Source organism: Chelonoidis abingdonii, chromosome 13 (genome assembly GCF_003597395.2).
Source record: "Chelonoidis abingdonii isolate Lonesome George chromosome 13, CheloAbing_2.0, whole genome shotgun sequence".
Classification (NCBI taxonomy): domain Eukaryota; kingdom Metazoa; phylum Chordata; order Testudines; family Testudinidae; genus Chelonoidis; species Chelonoidis abingdonii.
Genome location: NC_133781.1, coordinates 14,471,532 through 14,488,977, shown reverse-complemented (window position 1 = coordinate 14,488,977; position 17,446 = coordinate 14,471,532). Strand labels below are relative to the sequence as shown.

Here is a 17,446-nt window from a genome sequence, read left to right as displayed (position 1 = left end):
GCTGGCCTCCACCTCAGAAGTGGCTGCATTTCACTGGTGCGGTGTAACCCATAGATCGTAAAGCCATTTGGTGTGAGACAAAGGGTGCTTTATAACTGAGAAGTCAGAACCCAAGCTGTGATTACCGACTCCTGCTTCCACAGAGCTGGATTAGGCATTGATTCCACCATGAGCACTAGGAAAGGCCTGCCTGAACTCTGTGATGTCCCGTCACCAACTCCAGCCAGGGTGATGAGTTACACAGCAGGAGACAGATTCCCAGGCTGCAATGAATCCTTACACTCAAAGGGTGTCCCAGGGCTCCTTTGTCATTATAAAGTCATCCCCGGCAAGTGTGGGAAAGTGTTGACTCATCAGTAACTGTGCTGCCTTTCTCTGACTGGACTGCTGCTTTGGGGCTCTGATTACAATATGAAAACTGCACACACATGGTGACTATATGTGCACAGGAGTCCTAGATTTCTTCCCGAGGATGCTGGAGCTAGGGAGGAAGGAAAAACCCCTATTGTTTTCTTAAAGTAGTGTCGGTGAAAGTGTCAGACCAGCAGCCATGGAGACCAAAGTCCGCCTATCCAGAGAAAAGACCAGGCACAGACAGTGGCAGCACAAGTTTTCCAGCATCAATAAGCTTCAACCTTCATATGGAGGAGTTGCCTTTAGGGATGAGAATGGAATTCAGTTTCCTTGGCCCAGTCACTCTGTGGCCTGGACAGTGGTCTGAGAGAGGTGGCTGCACTGGACTGAGACCACCATCTCATGTAAGCCACCAAAGAGCTCCCCAAAAGAAAGAAGACACTTTCCATTAGTATCTGCTGGGAGAAAGCTTTAGAGGTCACTCTTTCCTTTCGCCAAAGAGGTCAAGTTTTCTCCGTCTCCACAGACTCTGCCCCAGATGGGAAAGCCTTTTGGGCTGCAAGACTAATTCCATCTGTTGTGGTTTGCAAGGGGGCAGACAATCGCACAGGAAGAGCCAGTTACTGTGTTGTAGCCAATAGTTCTGCTTCCAATGAGCACCTGATGGCAAGCAATGCCCCCGCTGAGGTTCACGGCATCCAGTCCTGTTCCAGCGGAGGTCAATGGGACTTTCGCCGTTGACTTCAAGAGGAACAGAACTGGGCCTGTGTGTGTGTGAGCTGCAGTGTATGGAAACTCATAGCTAAGCTGGAGTTCAGGCAAGACAGGACATGCGAGAGGCAACAGATAGGAGTGAAGAAAAGAAGTGAAGGTTTATTTGTTTTAATTTCCCTGTCTCACATTTACCTGTCTGCCATTAGCTCATCGAGGAATTATTCCCCACAGCCATATTTCCTTGTTTGACGTGATGCCTTTTGTCTGGTTCACCCAGGGCAGGCAGGGTGAAGGCGGGAACAAGGGCCATGCTCCAGGAGAGGGATTACACACTCAGTCAGCCTGATAAACAGCAATTTTTGGCTGCGGCTCTTCTTTATTTGACATCTCATTAAATTGCCTGGTGTTATGTACAAGCAGTAACTTACTGCTGGGCTGCAGTTCCCTGCTCTTTGAGCTGGTTCCTGAGAGGTATCAGGATGTCATGTTAGCTACAGCAGAACTTTTCCACTAGCTGGAAGGGAAAGCAATTCTATAATACCATGCCTGGCAAGTAGCATAGCAGCTGACGTACTATGCTGCGGCCATAACGGCATGAGCTGCCAACACTATCTCATACCATGCCAACAAAGTATACCAGTGCTATAGCGGACTGTCTTACTAATGCTATGTCCATCCACCATGCTGATGCCCTGGAAGCCATGCTAACATCATAGCCACATGGCACACTGATGTGATAGCAGCATATTCTGCCAACATCACAAGAATATGTACTGGCATCACTATGGCAGCCAATTGGTTCCACTGAAGCATTTCATTCGTACTAGAGTCTTTGGGGCCTTGGAAGGATGCCTAATGGGGTATCACGGGTGAAGCCCTCACTGCCAGACTGGCATCTCCTCCTGGTCATTCTGGGGATTAGCTTAAGGCTGACACCCATGTCCACAGTATGACCAATGGCACTGTCTCTGCTCCTGCCTATGGCTCCTCTCTCAGCTCCCAGGAGCACAGCATCCTCTTCTCTACTGAGCCCTCTGGCTAGGTGATCATCTGTGTTTCCCCTTGCTAGGGGTAGATATCTCTGTCCATCAGTCCAGCCACCTCCCCAGTGGCAAGTGGAGGGGATCCAGGTCCACCCATTACTCCGGGCACCAACCCAGCGACCGTGTAAATAGAAACCTCCTGCTGCTCCTCTGTAACCTCTGTCAATGCTGCTCTGTTCTCCTGAGCCACTTCCCCATGGCCCCAGCACTTTCTTCACCCTCATCTCTGAGCACTTAACTGCTCAGTCCCAGGAGTCAGCCCAGCTCGGTCCAAGGTGCTTACAGCTCTCTCAGCCCTCCAGGGTCACAGTCCTCACTCCCTGGACTCCCAGCAGAAACTGAACTACTCTGCCCGGCAGCTCACTTTTATATGGACCTGCTATGGGCTCTGATTGGCTGTTCCTTGCAGTCCCTGTCCTATTGGCTGCTCCCCACGCAGCCTCCCTATGGCACTATTAACCCTTTCTCTGCCAGTGTGGGGTGGATTCCCCATCATCTGAGGCTAAGGCAAACAACACAGCAGCACACTTTTTTGGAGCATACCATGCTAGTGCCCTAGTAATATACAATGTCATGTAACAGCAGGATGTCATGATACGCCCATGGCTGAGAAGAATGTGGGTCCCCCTGAAAATGTGCAAGGATAAGGGTGGGCCATCTGGTCAGACACTGCTTAGTGTTTTGTGAAAGGCTGGGAAGGTTGCTGGCTTGAATGCTAAGAGGTAAGATGCACAGGCTGGAAATGGGATGCTGGGAAGCACATCTGTTCTGCTTTGCCCAGCATTTTTTAATTTGAATTTTAACAGTGTTTAAAATTTGAATTGCATATTCAAAAGCTAGCTGGGGAGGCAGCGTAGGCTCATGGCGAAGGCACTGTGCTGGGACTCAGGGGATGTGAATCTATTCCTGGCTCTGTCACTGTCCTGCTCTGCACCCTTGGACAAGTCATTTCCCTGCTCTGTGCCTCAGTTTCCCATCCTACCCTTTGTCTGTCTTTTCTATTTACTTTAAAGCACTTTGGGGCAGTGACTGCCTTTTGCTATGTGTTTGTGCAGCGTCTAGCACGAGGGGGCCCTGATCTCGGTTGGAGCTGCCTGGTGCAACTGTAAGAAAAATTACGAACACCACTGCTGAAAGCAATGCCGGTGCCAATGGTCAGAGCTGATGGAGCAGCAGGAGGGGAAGTGAGTCATTCAGGACGTTCAGAGGTGTGCTTTTCAGTTTGTCAGATCTAGTGGTGAAAGCCGTTGCCAGGTAGCATGTGTAAACGTGACAGAGCAGTGTGGCTTTTGTTTACTGGCTGGAAAATGTGACTGTGTGGCACAGGCTAATCAGCTGCCTGAAACAATGGGCGAGTGTTTTGCTTGTGGGAACTGGATCCTATTTGTTTTCTCTTTTGTTTCTGGGCTTTGGGTGGGTATGGAGGGCGACTGACCTTTGATATTACAAGCTTTCTCACAGATGTGAATTATGGCCTCTCTTAGCCCACGTGACTCACCAAACCAAGCCACAGAATTTGTTTCCAGTGCCCTACAGATAAAATACAAAGCGCCTTGTCAGTGTACAACTATCAGCTGCTCCTAGATTAAAGGAAGACAAACTCCTGACATCTCCCTGGCTTTTCCCCCTCCTATAATTTCAGTAAAACTGACTCATTTCCAAGCAAGTTTAAAGTGTTTCAATACTTTCCTTTATCATTAGCCATTTCATCAGACGGCTGGAACAGAGAGGGTTCAGATTGTAAGATTTTTTGGGACGGGACAGTCTTTTACTATGAATTTGTACGACAACTAACGCAATCGGGCCCTGATCCCTGATTGGGCATGACAACAATCATGTAGATAATAAATAATATCCTAATGGACAGGAGGAATGCTCTGACTTCTCCCAGCACTGGGGAATTTCAAGGATCGTCCATGTAACAGTCCAGGACATTTTTTCCCCTGTCTTTAAGGAGGCTATCCTCTGCTCCTCCCCCTAGTGGGAGGAGCCAAGCCTCGGGGACTCTGCTAATGAACAAGCAACAAGTTAATATCCGGGAAGGCGGTTGGATGCATGTGAGTTGACCCTTCAGCCTTGTAAAGGGAATGAGGTACCATCAGGAGATGGGACCAAACAAGGGAAGGAACTGCATGTTTGTGACACTGAGAGGCTCTGAGAAAGACCCAGTGTACGTGGGTCACACTTGTGGGTGGGAGTCTACAGGCAAATTCTGTCCCTAGTTACCTCCATGCATCCCCAGTGAGTGTAGTAGGGTAGCACTGGCAGAATTTGGGGCTTGTATAATTTCTGGGCAGCTTTAAGGCAGGCAGGATGACAAGATGTCCCGATTTTACAGGGACGGTCCTGATTTTTAGGTCTTTTTCTTATGTAGGCTCCTATTACCCCCCAACCCCTGTCCTGATTTTTCACATTTGTTGTCTGGTCACCCTAAAGGCAGGATCAATGATATCTTAGCAGATGGAGTTCAGGTCCTTGGGCAATGTAAACACAGTGGATTTTATTATCAGGAGACAGACTCACAGGTTAGGAGCTGCATGAAGCAATTGGCACCACCGGCAAAGCAGTGTGTGCGGCATTGCCAACCCCCAGCATTCCAAAACCAGGAGTCAGGCTCCAAAACGATCAGGAGACTGGCTTAAAATCACAAGATTTTTACACACTAATACATCTGGGGTCTCCAGCAAGGGCGGCTCAGTGCCTTCTGTGTGCCGTGCATGGTGAACGCCTGCCCTCGGGTGATTGGAAAGTGTCCGTTTCTGCAGACGGAAATTAACAAAGCCCAGCACAGAGCCCGGGAATAATTCCCAGCAGGTTCCAGGGCCAGGTTTCACCTGCTCAGAAGCTTGGTTGACGTGGGGCTTAGTGCTCCCCAAAGGCCTCATCCAGAGCCCCCTGCAATTGCTGAGAGTCACTTCACTGACTTCAGAGAGCCCTCAACTAGCTCAGCAGCTGCTTTTCTCCCCACATCCCCCGAGGAAGAGGTGAGAGCAGGGGGTACTTTGCTTTGTTTGTTTATAAGCTATGCTAGGCCTTCTCGCTGACTGGCTCTAGGGCTCTGCCCGGAAAGCCTAGCTCTGGGGGGAACGATCGGTGGTGTCATTTATGTGAGTTTTAATTAAAACAACCCAGTAGAGAAACTTCTCTCTGGAATACAAACAATGAAAGGCAAAAAATCACGCTATGAAGCCCGTGCCGAGTCACTCCTCCACTGGCAGTTTAGCTAGTCAGGGCAGGCATTGGGCCCGTTGCCTTAGGGAGACAATTATGCCACCATTGTTTCCCCAGGCTGGGAGGACTTGGGATGAAATCCTGGCCCCATTGAGGTTTGTGAGAGCTTTGCCATTCAGTTCAGTGGGGTCAGGATTTCACCCTTGATGTCCAGCAGGGCCCTTAGAATCCCAGGAGTGTCAGCTTCCCCTCCCCCAACCCTGATCTGTTGGCAGACTCCATGTCATTGTTTGTGGGTGCTCAGAATTGGCCTAACTCTGCAATAGGAAGCATGACGTAAAGTCCCACGCCCAAAACAACCACCACAAATGACACCAGTGTCTGCAACACCTGTTTGCAACCCTACAATAACAAACTAGTGCACAAAGATCAGCATTTAGAGTGTAAACTCTTTGGGAGCAAGGGCAGTCTTTTTCCCCCTTGTGTTTGTACAGGGCCTAGCACAATGGAGGCCTGGTCCAGGAGTGCAACAGCAATACAAATAATGGAAATAACAACTTGATATGAACATGGCTCAGCACAACCTGCAGTGAAAAGCCAGGGTGGGAGACCCCAGCAACTCACAAGCAACCCTACAATAATAAACCAGTGCTCATGAAAAGCCATGTTAATTGCAAGAGGGCTCCACACAGGTAGGTCTCCTGGTGGCAGATCCTTTTGCAGGATCAGGATCCAACTGAGGCAAAGAATAACTCCAATTGGATCTGTTTTCCTTAGTTACTCAGATACCACAGTGATAAATATAGTGAAGATACTAGATAGTCAGAGAGACAATGCAGACAGATTAGATTAAATAGCTCAGAAAAGGGATTCTGCTGAGGAGAATGCCTTAGCACAGACTATCCAGGGTATGCAATTATCTGGGTCATGTTGATTGAATATCCAGTGGTGAAACTGGTTGAGGGCACTGTTCCTGAGAAATAATGGAGTAGCTTTTAATGTGTTTTAATGCACGTCACAGCAGCAGGCACAGCTGTTCCTGACAGAAATGATGGGTGGAAACAATGCCACCAGTTTGTTAATCTGCCCTGGCAGCTATGTAGTTTGCAGTGAATTCTGTTTTCATACACTTTCTTATTGCAGCTAAAGACTGAGGTCTGACCGTGCATGGTCATTAAAGATCCCTTTATCCAGGCTTTATACAGGCAAAATGTCTGCTGGGTCAATGGGTAAAGGAGAGAAGAATTGAGCCCTCAAGAGCCCCATGATACTTGTCCTGTGGAGGAACATTAATCTCAGGGGCCTGGCCAAATTCCATTCTGTGTCCCTAAAATCCCCATGTAATCTCAATTGGAAACAATCTCTCTCACTTTCAGTCTCATTGTTAAATAGTTAGCACCATCCCTCCATGGAGCTGGCTCTTTTGAAGATGTGACCCTTAATTAGGTGCAGAAATAATAGTTGATTTGGCCATGACTGTGGGTGCTGAGCACGTGAAATCTGGCCCTAGGTGTGTCTGGAAAATACGACCCTTGGAGTGAAAACTTGCTATCACAGGCACCTGGAGAAATACGGTTCAGCTGATCATTATCAATGCTGCTCTGCTTAGCGAGGCCTCAGCCTACATGGAGCAAAGCAAATGATCTTAGTGTCCAATCTTTATTCTCTGACTGGGTCTAATACTTACCGCACAGTACAGACAAAAACACTGGATCTAGTAGGAACCTGATTCGCAGAAGCACCAAACACTTGCAGTCCCAGTGACCTGAATCACAGCTCAGCATCTCAGAATTATCAGACCTTAGCTCTATTAGGGTAGTGACCACAGGCCCAAGTCAGGATTGGGGCCCCATTGTGTTGGGCACAGTACAGGAAAACACAGTCCCTGCCCCAATCACTTCCAGTTTAACTAATCTGCACAAGTTCTATTTGCCTTTGGTATTATCATCTACTCAGAAGGAAACTGAGGCATGGGGATTTGCTCAAGACAAGGAAAAAGTTCTCGGAATGTATTGGAGACAATTTTTTATTTCAGGAGGTCGAGGAAGCTAGTGGGGGGAGGCTCTTCTAGATTTGATTTTGACAAATAGAGAGGAACTGGTTGAGAATTTGAAAGTGGAAGGTAACTTGGGTGAAAGTGATCATGAAATGGTGGAGTTCATGATTCTAAGGAATGGTAGGAGAGAGAACAGCACAATAAAGACAATGGATTTCAAGATGGCAGAGTTTAGCAAACTCAGGGAGCTGTTAGGTAAAATCCCATGACAAGGCAAGTTTAAAGAGAAAAACAATTGAAGACAGTTGGCAGTTTTTCGAAGAGACATTATTAAGCGCACAAGAGCAAACTATCCCACTGAGTAGGAAAGAAAGGAAGTTTGGCAAGAGACCACCCTGGCTTAGCCAGAAGATCTTCAATGATCTAAAACTCAAAAAAGCGTCCTGCAAAAAGTGGAAATTTGGTCAGATTACAAAGGATGAATATAAGCAAATAACTCAAGTATGTAGGGACAAAATTAGAAAAGCCAAGGCAAAAAACAAGATCAAACTAGATAGGGACATAAAAGGAAATGAGAAAAAATTCTACAAATACAATAGAAGCAAGAGGAAGACCAAAGACAGAGTAGGCCCATTACTCAATGAGGGGGGAAAGACAATAAGAAAAGGAAGATGGCAGAGGTGCTTAATGACTTTCCTTGTTTCAGTTTTCACCAAGAAGGTTAGTGGCGACTGGATATCTAATATAGTGAATGCAATGAAAATGAAAGTAGGGATCAGAGTTTAAATAGGGAAAGAACAAGTCAAAAATTAATTGATAGACAAGTTAGATGTCTTTAAAATCACCAGGGGCCTTGATAAATGCACTAGAAACCTACAGAGGAGCTGACTGAGGAGATATCTGAGCCATTAGCAAATCACCTTTGAAAAGTCATGGAAGAAACAGGAGACATTCCAGAAGAACGGAAAAGGGCAAATATAGTGCCCATTCTAAAAGGGAAATAAGGACAACTCCAGGCGAAATTACAGACCAGTCAGCCTTAACTTCTGTACCCAGAAAGATAATGGAGCAAATAAGTAACAATCAATTTACAAACACTTAGAAGATAATACGGTGATAAATAACAGTCCATATGGGATTTGTCAAGAACAAATAATGTCAAACCAACCTGATAGCTTTCCTTTGGACATGGATAAAAGAAGCTTTGTGGATCCAGGGGGGATAAGCGGTAGATGTGGTATTTTTGACTTTAGTAAGGCTTTTGATACTGTCTCGCATGACAGTCAGATAATGGCATAGAGGGTACACTTATAAAATTTGCAGAAGATGCGAGTCTGAGAGGGGTTGCAAGCATTTTAGAGGACAGGATTAGAATTCAAAATTATCTGGAGAAACTGGAGAAATGATCTGAAATAAATAGGATGAAATTCAATAAGGACAAATACAAATTACACCTCTACCTTGATGTAATGCGACCCGATATAACATGAATTCAGATATAATGCGGTAAAGCAGTGCTCCGGGGGTGGGGCAGGGCTGCGCACTCCGTTGGATCAAAACAAGTTCGATATAACGCGGTTTCACTTATAGCGTGGTAAGACTTTTTGGCTCCTGAGGACAGTGTTCTATCAAGGTAGAGGTGTACTACACTTCGAAAAGAACAATCAGTTGCACACATAGAAAATGGGAAATGACTGCCTAGGAGGAAGTACTGCAGAAAAGGATCTGGGGGTTATAATGGATCACAAACTAAATATGAGTCAACAGTGTAACACTGTTGCAAAAAAAGCAAACATCATTCTGGGATGTATTGGCAGGAGTGTTGTGTGCAAGATACAAAAAGTAATTCTTCAACTGTACTCACCACAGATAAGGCCTCAACTGGAGTATTGTGTCCACTTCTGGGTGCCACATTTCAGGAAAGATGAGGACAAATTGGAAAAAGTCCAGAGAAGAGCAACAAAAATGATTAAAGGTCTAGAAAACATGACCTATGAGGGTAGATTGAAAAAATTGGGTTTGTTTTTTCTGGAGAAGAGAAGACTGAAAGGGGACATGATAACAGTTTTCAAGTACATAAAAGGTTGTTACAAGGAAGAGGGAGAAAAATTGTTCTTCTTAACCTCTGAGGATAGGAAAAGAAGCAATGGACTTAAACTGCAGCAAGGGAAGTTTAGGTTGGACATTAGGAAAAACTTCCTAACTGTCAAAGTGGTTAAGCACTGGAACAAACTGCCTAGGGAGATTGTGGAATCTCCATTATTGGAGATTTTTAAGAGCAAGTGGACAAACACCTGTCAGGGATGGTCTGGATAATACTTACTCCTGCCCTGAGTGCAGGGGACTGGACTAGAAGACCCTTCCAGGTCTATGATTCTATGCAAGTCAAGATTAGCATACTGGAGCTCCTGATTCCCCATCCAGTGCTCAGAACACAGCTCTTTCTCAATAACCTCTACATTTATTCTAAGTACATTGATCATGAATGAACTATACAGGTATTTCTTCTGCATGCACCCTGTTAACGAGTTCGTGGTTTACAGTGGCAGTACAAGCAGGAAACCCCTTGGTCACCCACAGATGTTTTTCAGAAAGATTGAGTAGCCCAAGGGTCTGATTACATCCATGTGGGCAGACTCCTGTTGTGTGGAGCCCAACCAAGGCCTGGGCCTCTCCCTGATAGCAGCAGCAGTGTCCTAGATGGAACTATTCCGAGGTTCCTGTTCAGTTCAGAATGAGGAGTGTAATTGGCCACGGGGGGGAAGTTTTTGAAGACTTGCAAATCCCAGATTTTGTGCAAGTTTCCCCCGAATCCTGCTCAACTGGTGGGTCACATCCAGTCCCATGGGGTAATTCAGGAGGTAATTAGGGCACTTGTTTTTCAAATATTCCCAGCATCATACACATTCCTTAAGCAATTCTTGCCAAGCTTGGAGGTCATCTGAAGGTCATCCTGAGCCAAGCCTCAGCCTCACCTCTCCGCATGAGCTTTGCTTGTCTATTGCATTGTTGGCAATGCACATGGATCTGAGTAATGGAAAAGGGAGCATTGTTTCCTTAAAGAAACAGTATCCCCTAGAGAGGATCCCAGCACAACTGAAACATCTCAGGACAACTCTCCTCTCCCCATGGATCTGAAAAAACAAGTGTGAGGAATTACAGCTGGCATCATAGTGGGTGCTTCTTGTTCTTAAACCTGCCTTGTAAGATTCCTCCTGAATCTTTAGAGCCTTTATAGCCTCTCTCCCCTCCAGCACCTCAGTATATTCAGGCCCAGAACGTTGCAGGGCTGAGCTGTGTATGCCAGCAGCTAAAGCACAAAGGTCTGAATGTCTGTTTATGGGTAAGAGGTAAAGTATCTAAAGCAGGATCTCCAGCCCAACCACACCTACATGGCAAGTGTTCAAAAGCCACAGCAGATGTATATGATTTCTCCGCACTGCCTCAGAGAATGTAAATCCTCCGTGAGCTGGGAATATCCCCACAGCAGGAAGATGCAGCAATAGCCCAGTGAAATCAGTGGGAGTCTTCCGACTGACTTATGTGAGTTTTGGATCAGGTCCATAGTAAGGATTCAGAGCACATTGAGGGAGTGGGGCAAAGTCTGGTACCTCAAGAGACTGAATTTAAGCCCTGCGACCCCTCTCTATCCTCACAAATCATGTGAAATGTGCTTGTTGCTTCCTAGTCCCGTAGCTTTGGGGTGTTCATTAGCCAATCTCTCACAGCCGTACTCTTGCCTCTAGCCGAGAAGGCGTTGTAGTTCAAATCCCACAGCACAGTACTGGGGGTTGCAGTGCTGGCAGAAAGGTGTAATCTTTTCAGAAGAGCCGTTTCGGCATGTTCCCTTCTGCCTCTCATTAGCCCTCCCGACATTCCCTGTCAAACAAGTTCTGATAGTTTGCACAGTCAGTGAGCTGCGGTGTCGGAGAAAAGCTCAGTTCTCGCTTTTTGTTTGGGTGCAGCAGAGTCAGATACTTTACTCTGTTTAGCAGCTACAGCAGGGAAAGAGTGCACTAGGACATAGAGTCTCCCCTTCCTAGACAGGTCTCTCAACAGGTAAACAATTACTGCAGCATTTATACTTTTGTTGCAGACAATAATAAGCAACAGCTGCATTTTGTTTATACATAGGTCATCCTGATATCTTGTTTTTCTCACTTAAGAGATTCCAGTCTACGTTTCGTATTATCTATAGAAGGTCGAAAAACAACTTCTCACACAGTTCTTTTCCACTCGCCTCACACAATCCTTGCTTCTACAAATCTCACGTTATTAGGGTTACAGTTAGCCTAACTCTTGCTAACAGAGACTGTCATGCATTAAGATTCCCTACAAATCCGTCAGTTCTTTCTGTACTTCCACAGCGGTAACCTTTCTTTGTAAAGCCAGCAAAATTCCCTGTGACCAGCCCAAAAGAAAACCATACACCTACCAAGATTTGTAATGTTATCCAATTTATAAGTTTAAGCAGGCTTTGGTCTGGCCAGTCCTGGGTCTGGATGGGAGACCATCAAAGAAACCTAAGGCTGGTAGGGGATGGTAATGATTCAGTATGTGACACTCTTCCTTCTGCATCAGCAAAGAGCCAAGCCCCCCAAAGGACATCATGGGGAGCTGTACCCATTTTGAATTCTAATCCTGCCCTCCAAAGCGCTAGCCTTTTGGCTGAGTTATACACAGTCAAGATCGAGTCCACTGTGCATTTTCATAGACTCATAGAAATGTAGGACTGGAAGGGACCTCAAGAGCTCCTCTGATCCAGTCTCCTGCACTGAGGCAGGACTAAGCATTATCCTAGACCATCCCTGACAGGTGTTTGTCTAAACCTCTTCTTAACAACCTCCAGTCACAGAGATTCTTTACTCTTCCTAGGTAATTTGTTCCAGTGCATAACTACCCCCACAGTTAGGAAGTTTTTCCTAATGTCTAACCTAAATCTCCCTTGCTGAAGTTTAAGCCCATTACTTCTTGTCCTGTCCTCAGTGGATAAGGAGAACAATTTATCACCCTCCTCTTTATAACAGCCTTTCACGTATTTAAAGACTGTTATCATGTTCCTCCTCAGTCTTCTCTTCTCCAGACTAAACAAATCCATTTTTTTCCCAATCTTTCCTTGTAGTTTGTGTACTTTCTAGACCTTTAATCATTTATGTTGCTCTCCTCTGGACTTTCTCCAATTTGTCCACATCCTTCCTGAAATGTGATGCCCAGAACTGGACATAATGCTCCAGCTGAGGCCTTATCTGTGGTGAGTACAGTTGAAGAATTACTTTTTGTATCTTGCACACAACACTCCTGCCAATACATCCCAGAATGATGTTTGCTTTTTTTGCAACAGTGTTACACTGTTGACTCATATTTAGTTTGTGATCCATTATAACCCCCAGATCCTTTTCTGCAGTACTTCCTCCTAGGCAGTCATTTCCCATTTTCTATGTGTGCAACTGATTGTTCTTTTCGAAGTGTAGTACACCTCTACCTTGATAGAACACTGTCCTCAGGAGCCAAAAAGTCTTACCACGCTATAAGTGAAACCGCGTTATATCGAACTTGTTTTGATCCAACGGAGTGCGCAGCCCTGCCCCACCCCCGGAGCACTGCTTTACCGCATTATATCTGAATTCATGTTATATCGGGTCGCATTACATCAAGGTAGAGGTGTAATTTGTATTTGTCCTTATTGAATTTCATCCTATTTATTTCAGATCATTTCTCCAGTTTCTCCAGATAATTTTGAATTCTAATCCTGTCCTCTAAAATGCTTGCAACCCCTCTCAGACTCGCATCTTCTGCAAATTTTATAAGTGTACCCTCTATGCCATTATCTGACTCATTTATGAAGATACTGAATAGCACCAGACCCACAACAGATCCCTGTGGGACCTGACTTAATATACCCTTCTGCTTTTCTATGAACCCATTGATAACTATTCTTGAGTATGGTTTTACAACCAGTTGTGCACCCACCTTATAGCATGTTAATCTAGACTATATTTCCCTAGTTTGCTTATGAGAAAATCATGTGAGAAAGTATCAAAAGCCTTACTAAAGTCGAGCTATAACACATCTACTGCTTCTCCCATCCGCAAGGCTTGTTACCCTGTCAAAGAAGATATTAGGCTGGTTTGACATGATTAGTTCTTAACAATTCCATGTTGACTATTACTTAGCACCTTATCTTCTAGGTGCTTATAAACTGACTGACTGATTATTTGCTCCATTATCTTTATAGGTACTGAAGTTAAGATGACTGTCCTATAATTCCCTGGGTTGTTCTTAATCCTCATTTTATAGATAGGTATTATACTGATCCTTTTCCAGTCCTCTGGGATCTCTCCTCCACGAGTTCTCAAAGATAATGGCTCCAAGATCGCTTCAGCCAGTTCTGTAAGTATATTAGGATGTATTTCATAAGGCCGTGCTAACCTGAAGACATCTAACTTGTCTAAATAATTCTTAACTTGTTCTTTCCCTATTTTAGCCTCACATCCTACCCCATATAGACTGATGGCCACTCTGTTAGTTGTCTGATCACTGCTAACCTTTTTGATGAACATGGAGACAAAAAAAGACGTTTAACGCTTCAGTCATTGCTGTGTTTTCTGCATTGTCTTTCCCCCGCATTGAGTAAAGGGTCTTCTCCATCCTTGGTCTTCCTCTTGTTTCTAATGTATTTGTAATTTTTTTTTTTTTGGTATCCTTTGTGTCCCTAATCTCATTTTGTGCCTTGGCCTTTCTAATTTTGTCCTTACATGCTTGTGTTGTTGTTGTTTTTTATATTCATCCTTCATAACTGACCTAGTTTCCACTTTTCATGTGATTCTTTTTTGAGCATCAGGTTATTGAAGGTATCTTTATTTAGCCAGCATGGTCTCTTACCTTTGCATTGAGATAGTCTGTTCTTGTGTCCTTAATACTATCTCTTTAAAAAACTGTCAACTCTCCTGTACTCTTTTTTCCCTTAGACTTGCTTCTCATGGGATCTTACCTACCAATTCTCTGAGTTTGCTGAAGTCTGCCTTCTTGAAATTCTTTGCCTATTTTCTGTTGTTTTCCCTTCTACCATTCCTTAGAATCATGAATTCTATCATGTCATGGCCACTTTCACCCAGGCTGCCTTTCACCTTCAAATTCTCAACCAGCTCCTCCCTGTTTGTCAGAATCAAATATAGAACAACCTCTCCCCAGTCACTTTCTCCACCTTCTGTAATAAAAAGTTGTCTCCAGAGGATTGCGAGAACAAAAGTGGGGGTTTCAACCCTAGTGTCCTGGCCAAATTCCAACCCACGCAATTACATTCTGCTTCCCTAACCTTCTTGTTGTTGTTTCAATTGAACAATATAAACGTCTCTTCCTTTTTTAAACAACTGCCACATTCCAGCCCAGAAGGGGCTGCATCTTTGTGATGAGCAAAGTGTTTCTAATACACAATTTGAATCCCTTTTGGATGAAAGGTACTAAACAAATGTCAAAGCCGAACTGTATTGTAGTTATTTGGAATTGTGCTCACTGGGGCAGTCTCATGAGATACACATCTCACTAATGCCAGGAGATTTGCAGTCACTCAGTTTTACCCCACTACACATCAATACAAAGCAAACATGACAGCCCAGGATAGTCAGCTTCAAGAGCAAGGAGCCACAATTTCAGCTCACTGGACATTGACAAGGCTCCTTAAGGTATGGGATTAAAAAATGTAATGCTCATATTCAGCCATGTTGTGCAAAGTAGAACATACACGTTTTCTAGTATTTGGGAGGTGTCAGGAGGCAGCAGAAAAGGGTTGCAACCTATCAGATGTTTTTCTAGCTATGCTTTTCTAACGGGTCCATCGTTGTAGTACCTGTGTGCCATGTTTTGCCATTGTTAGCTGCCCCACCTCACATAAGACCTATTGGGCCAGATCTTCCATAGAGATAATTCAGCATGGCTTCAATGGAGATGCACCAGCTAACACCAGCTTAGGACCTGGTCCGTTATTTTTAGGAGCAGGGAGGTATTAGGAATCCCTTCTCCCATCCTGGCCTCTGCACCTTCTTTTTGCAGAAGACCACCCTTGAAATTACCCTCTACTTTCTATGCACCACACATTTCCCCATCAAATTCCCCCATGAAACACACTTCTTTTGCCCTGCTTTCTCACAGTCAGGAACAGTGGTCACTGCTACTGTCCTTGTGCCATCTCGTGCTGTACTGTAGCTGTCCTAGCTAGCCTGTAAAACTGCTCATGGCAATGGCCCATTTAAATTCCATGCTTTGTAAGGCATGGTGCTATATTAATAATAATTCTTTCACCAGCCATGAGTCCCAACATGTAAAGGCATAATAAAACCACCAGAACAGTCTGTTGATTGACACCAATAAGAGAGATATTTTAGGGGAGGGAGCTCGAGACTCAACACACAACAGTAGAAACGTTATGAATCGACATAAGCATTGGAGTAATCCGAGGCATTTCCACTGGGGAGCTCTGAAGACAAAGCACCAGGTCCAGCTTGCTCCTGTGGTTTATGAGATCATCCAAGCCCCCAGAAGAGATTCAAGTTGGCTGTTATGTGGCTTCAGTAAGTCAGTATTTTGGCCACTCCAAAAAGCAATGAAATACCAGCGAAGAAGCTAACCCACGCAATAGTTCAACAAGAAATGTGACTCAGGCTGCTTGGAAGAGACCAGCGTGTAGAAATCAGCTCACATTCTGCAGGCAGTCACATCCAGCCTGCCCCACTGAAGTCACAGGGTTAGTAAGGGTGTAAATGAGCAGAATTTGGCTTAAGGAATTTAAAGTCACAGGCTGCTGGCTGGACCAGGAGTGGAACTCAGATGTAGAGGAGAAAATGTGCCTGAGTGCTAGCAGGGATCCTAACTGCAGTGTGTCAGTTGGGTAAGTGATTGGTCTTTCACAGGGGATTTGCCCTCACTATCACCCACTGATCACTTATTCCAGTGATTTGTTAGTTTGATCGTACAGGGTGTCAGGAATCCATGCTAACTTTAGCCACTCCCCTTGCATTGTACCCATGGCAGCTCTTTGTGAGCAGTGAGCTCTTTCAGAAGCTGCCAATGCCAGGCTTTCATAGGGCTCTGCTCTAATGGGAAGGCTGAAGATGAGGGGGTAGGAGCCATAATGCTGAACTGCTCCTTGGCTGGTGACTCAGCATCCAGGAGGCAGAAGATGACCTTGGCTGGACTGGAACCAGCTGCAGCCCCACTGCCACCAGTGACCTACAATGGCTGCCCCCGCAGGAGAGAGTGTGAAAGAGCCTGCATTGACTTGGAGTAGAGCTGGGGAGTGGAGGGTTCTTGAAAAAACAGCAGGGTGGGATGAAGGGCACTGACTCAGACCCACACCTCCCTCCCATGGCTCTGGTTCATTCAGTTCACAGCACACATGCTATTAGCGTCCCTTACAACAGGAAATGCAGTTGGTAACTTAGGCACCGCTTTGCTTTTTCGTGTCCCTCTTTTGTTCCAAGCTGACCGACTCTGCTGTTCCTTGTGGCATGTGAGGTCACAGTGATGTGTAGGTCACAGGAACTGCATTCACGGACATTTCCAGAGGGCTGGCACAACCTGCCTCCCTGGGTTTGCTCTGAGTTTCTTAAGCCCTTTTCATTGATCAAAGACTTTCATTTATAGGCAACAAAACAGTGGCTCTCCTCCGACAGAGAGAACTAGAGCAAGAAGGGCTTGTACGTGCCATGCTGTTCTTTTTAAGTGTTGGTTTTGTACACACACGCACAGCCCAGCTTACTGATTCGAGAACACCCAGCAGCCACCAAACCCTGGCCCGCTTTGCTCACCTGAGTGTACTGATTTCTTCATGCTGCCACCGTTGCGGACGTTACATAGGAACAAAATTCCGTGCCGGGATGGCTTTCCAAGTTGCTCCTGCGACTAATCCCCAGGGTGATGTGTGACTGGCTTAGTCCTGTTGTTCCCGCAGGCAGGGATCAGCCAGGGGAAGTGCACTCCTCCTGTACGCTGGCTCCACACACCCGGAGCTCCAGCTGAGGGGCAGCCTAGCACACTCCCAGCAATTAGAACACACCTTTCCTAATCTGATGTTCAGTTCTGGGCCATTCCAACTGCGCTGACATTGGCAGGGGAAGAAGGAGAGCTCAGCCTCCCTGGTGGTTTAACCTTTTCCCTCTGAACACAAATGCAC

At 45.5% G+C, this 17,446-nt stretch overlaps 1 protein-coding gene across 1 annotated transcript in view; it reads right to left on the bottom strand.

Moving 5' to 3' along the window:
* SEPTIN9 (septin 9) overlaps window positions 1-17,176 on the bottom strand; it is a 281,197-nt gene extending 264,021 nt beyond the window's left edge. The window contains exon 1 of the mRNA XM_032792784.2: window positions 17,082-17,176. Coding sequence (XP_032648675.1) covers window positions 17,082-17,103 — 22 coding nt within the window. The 5' untranslated portion in view covers window positions 17,104-17,176. The remainder of the gene's footprint in view (window positions 1-17,081) is intronic.
* Window positions 17,177-17,446: the final 270 nt, after the last annotated feature.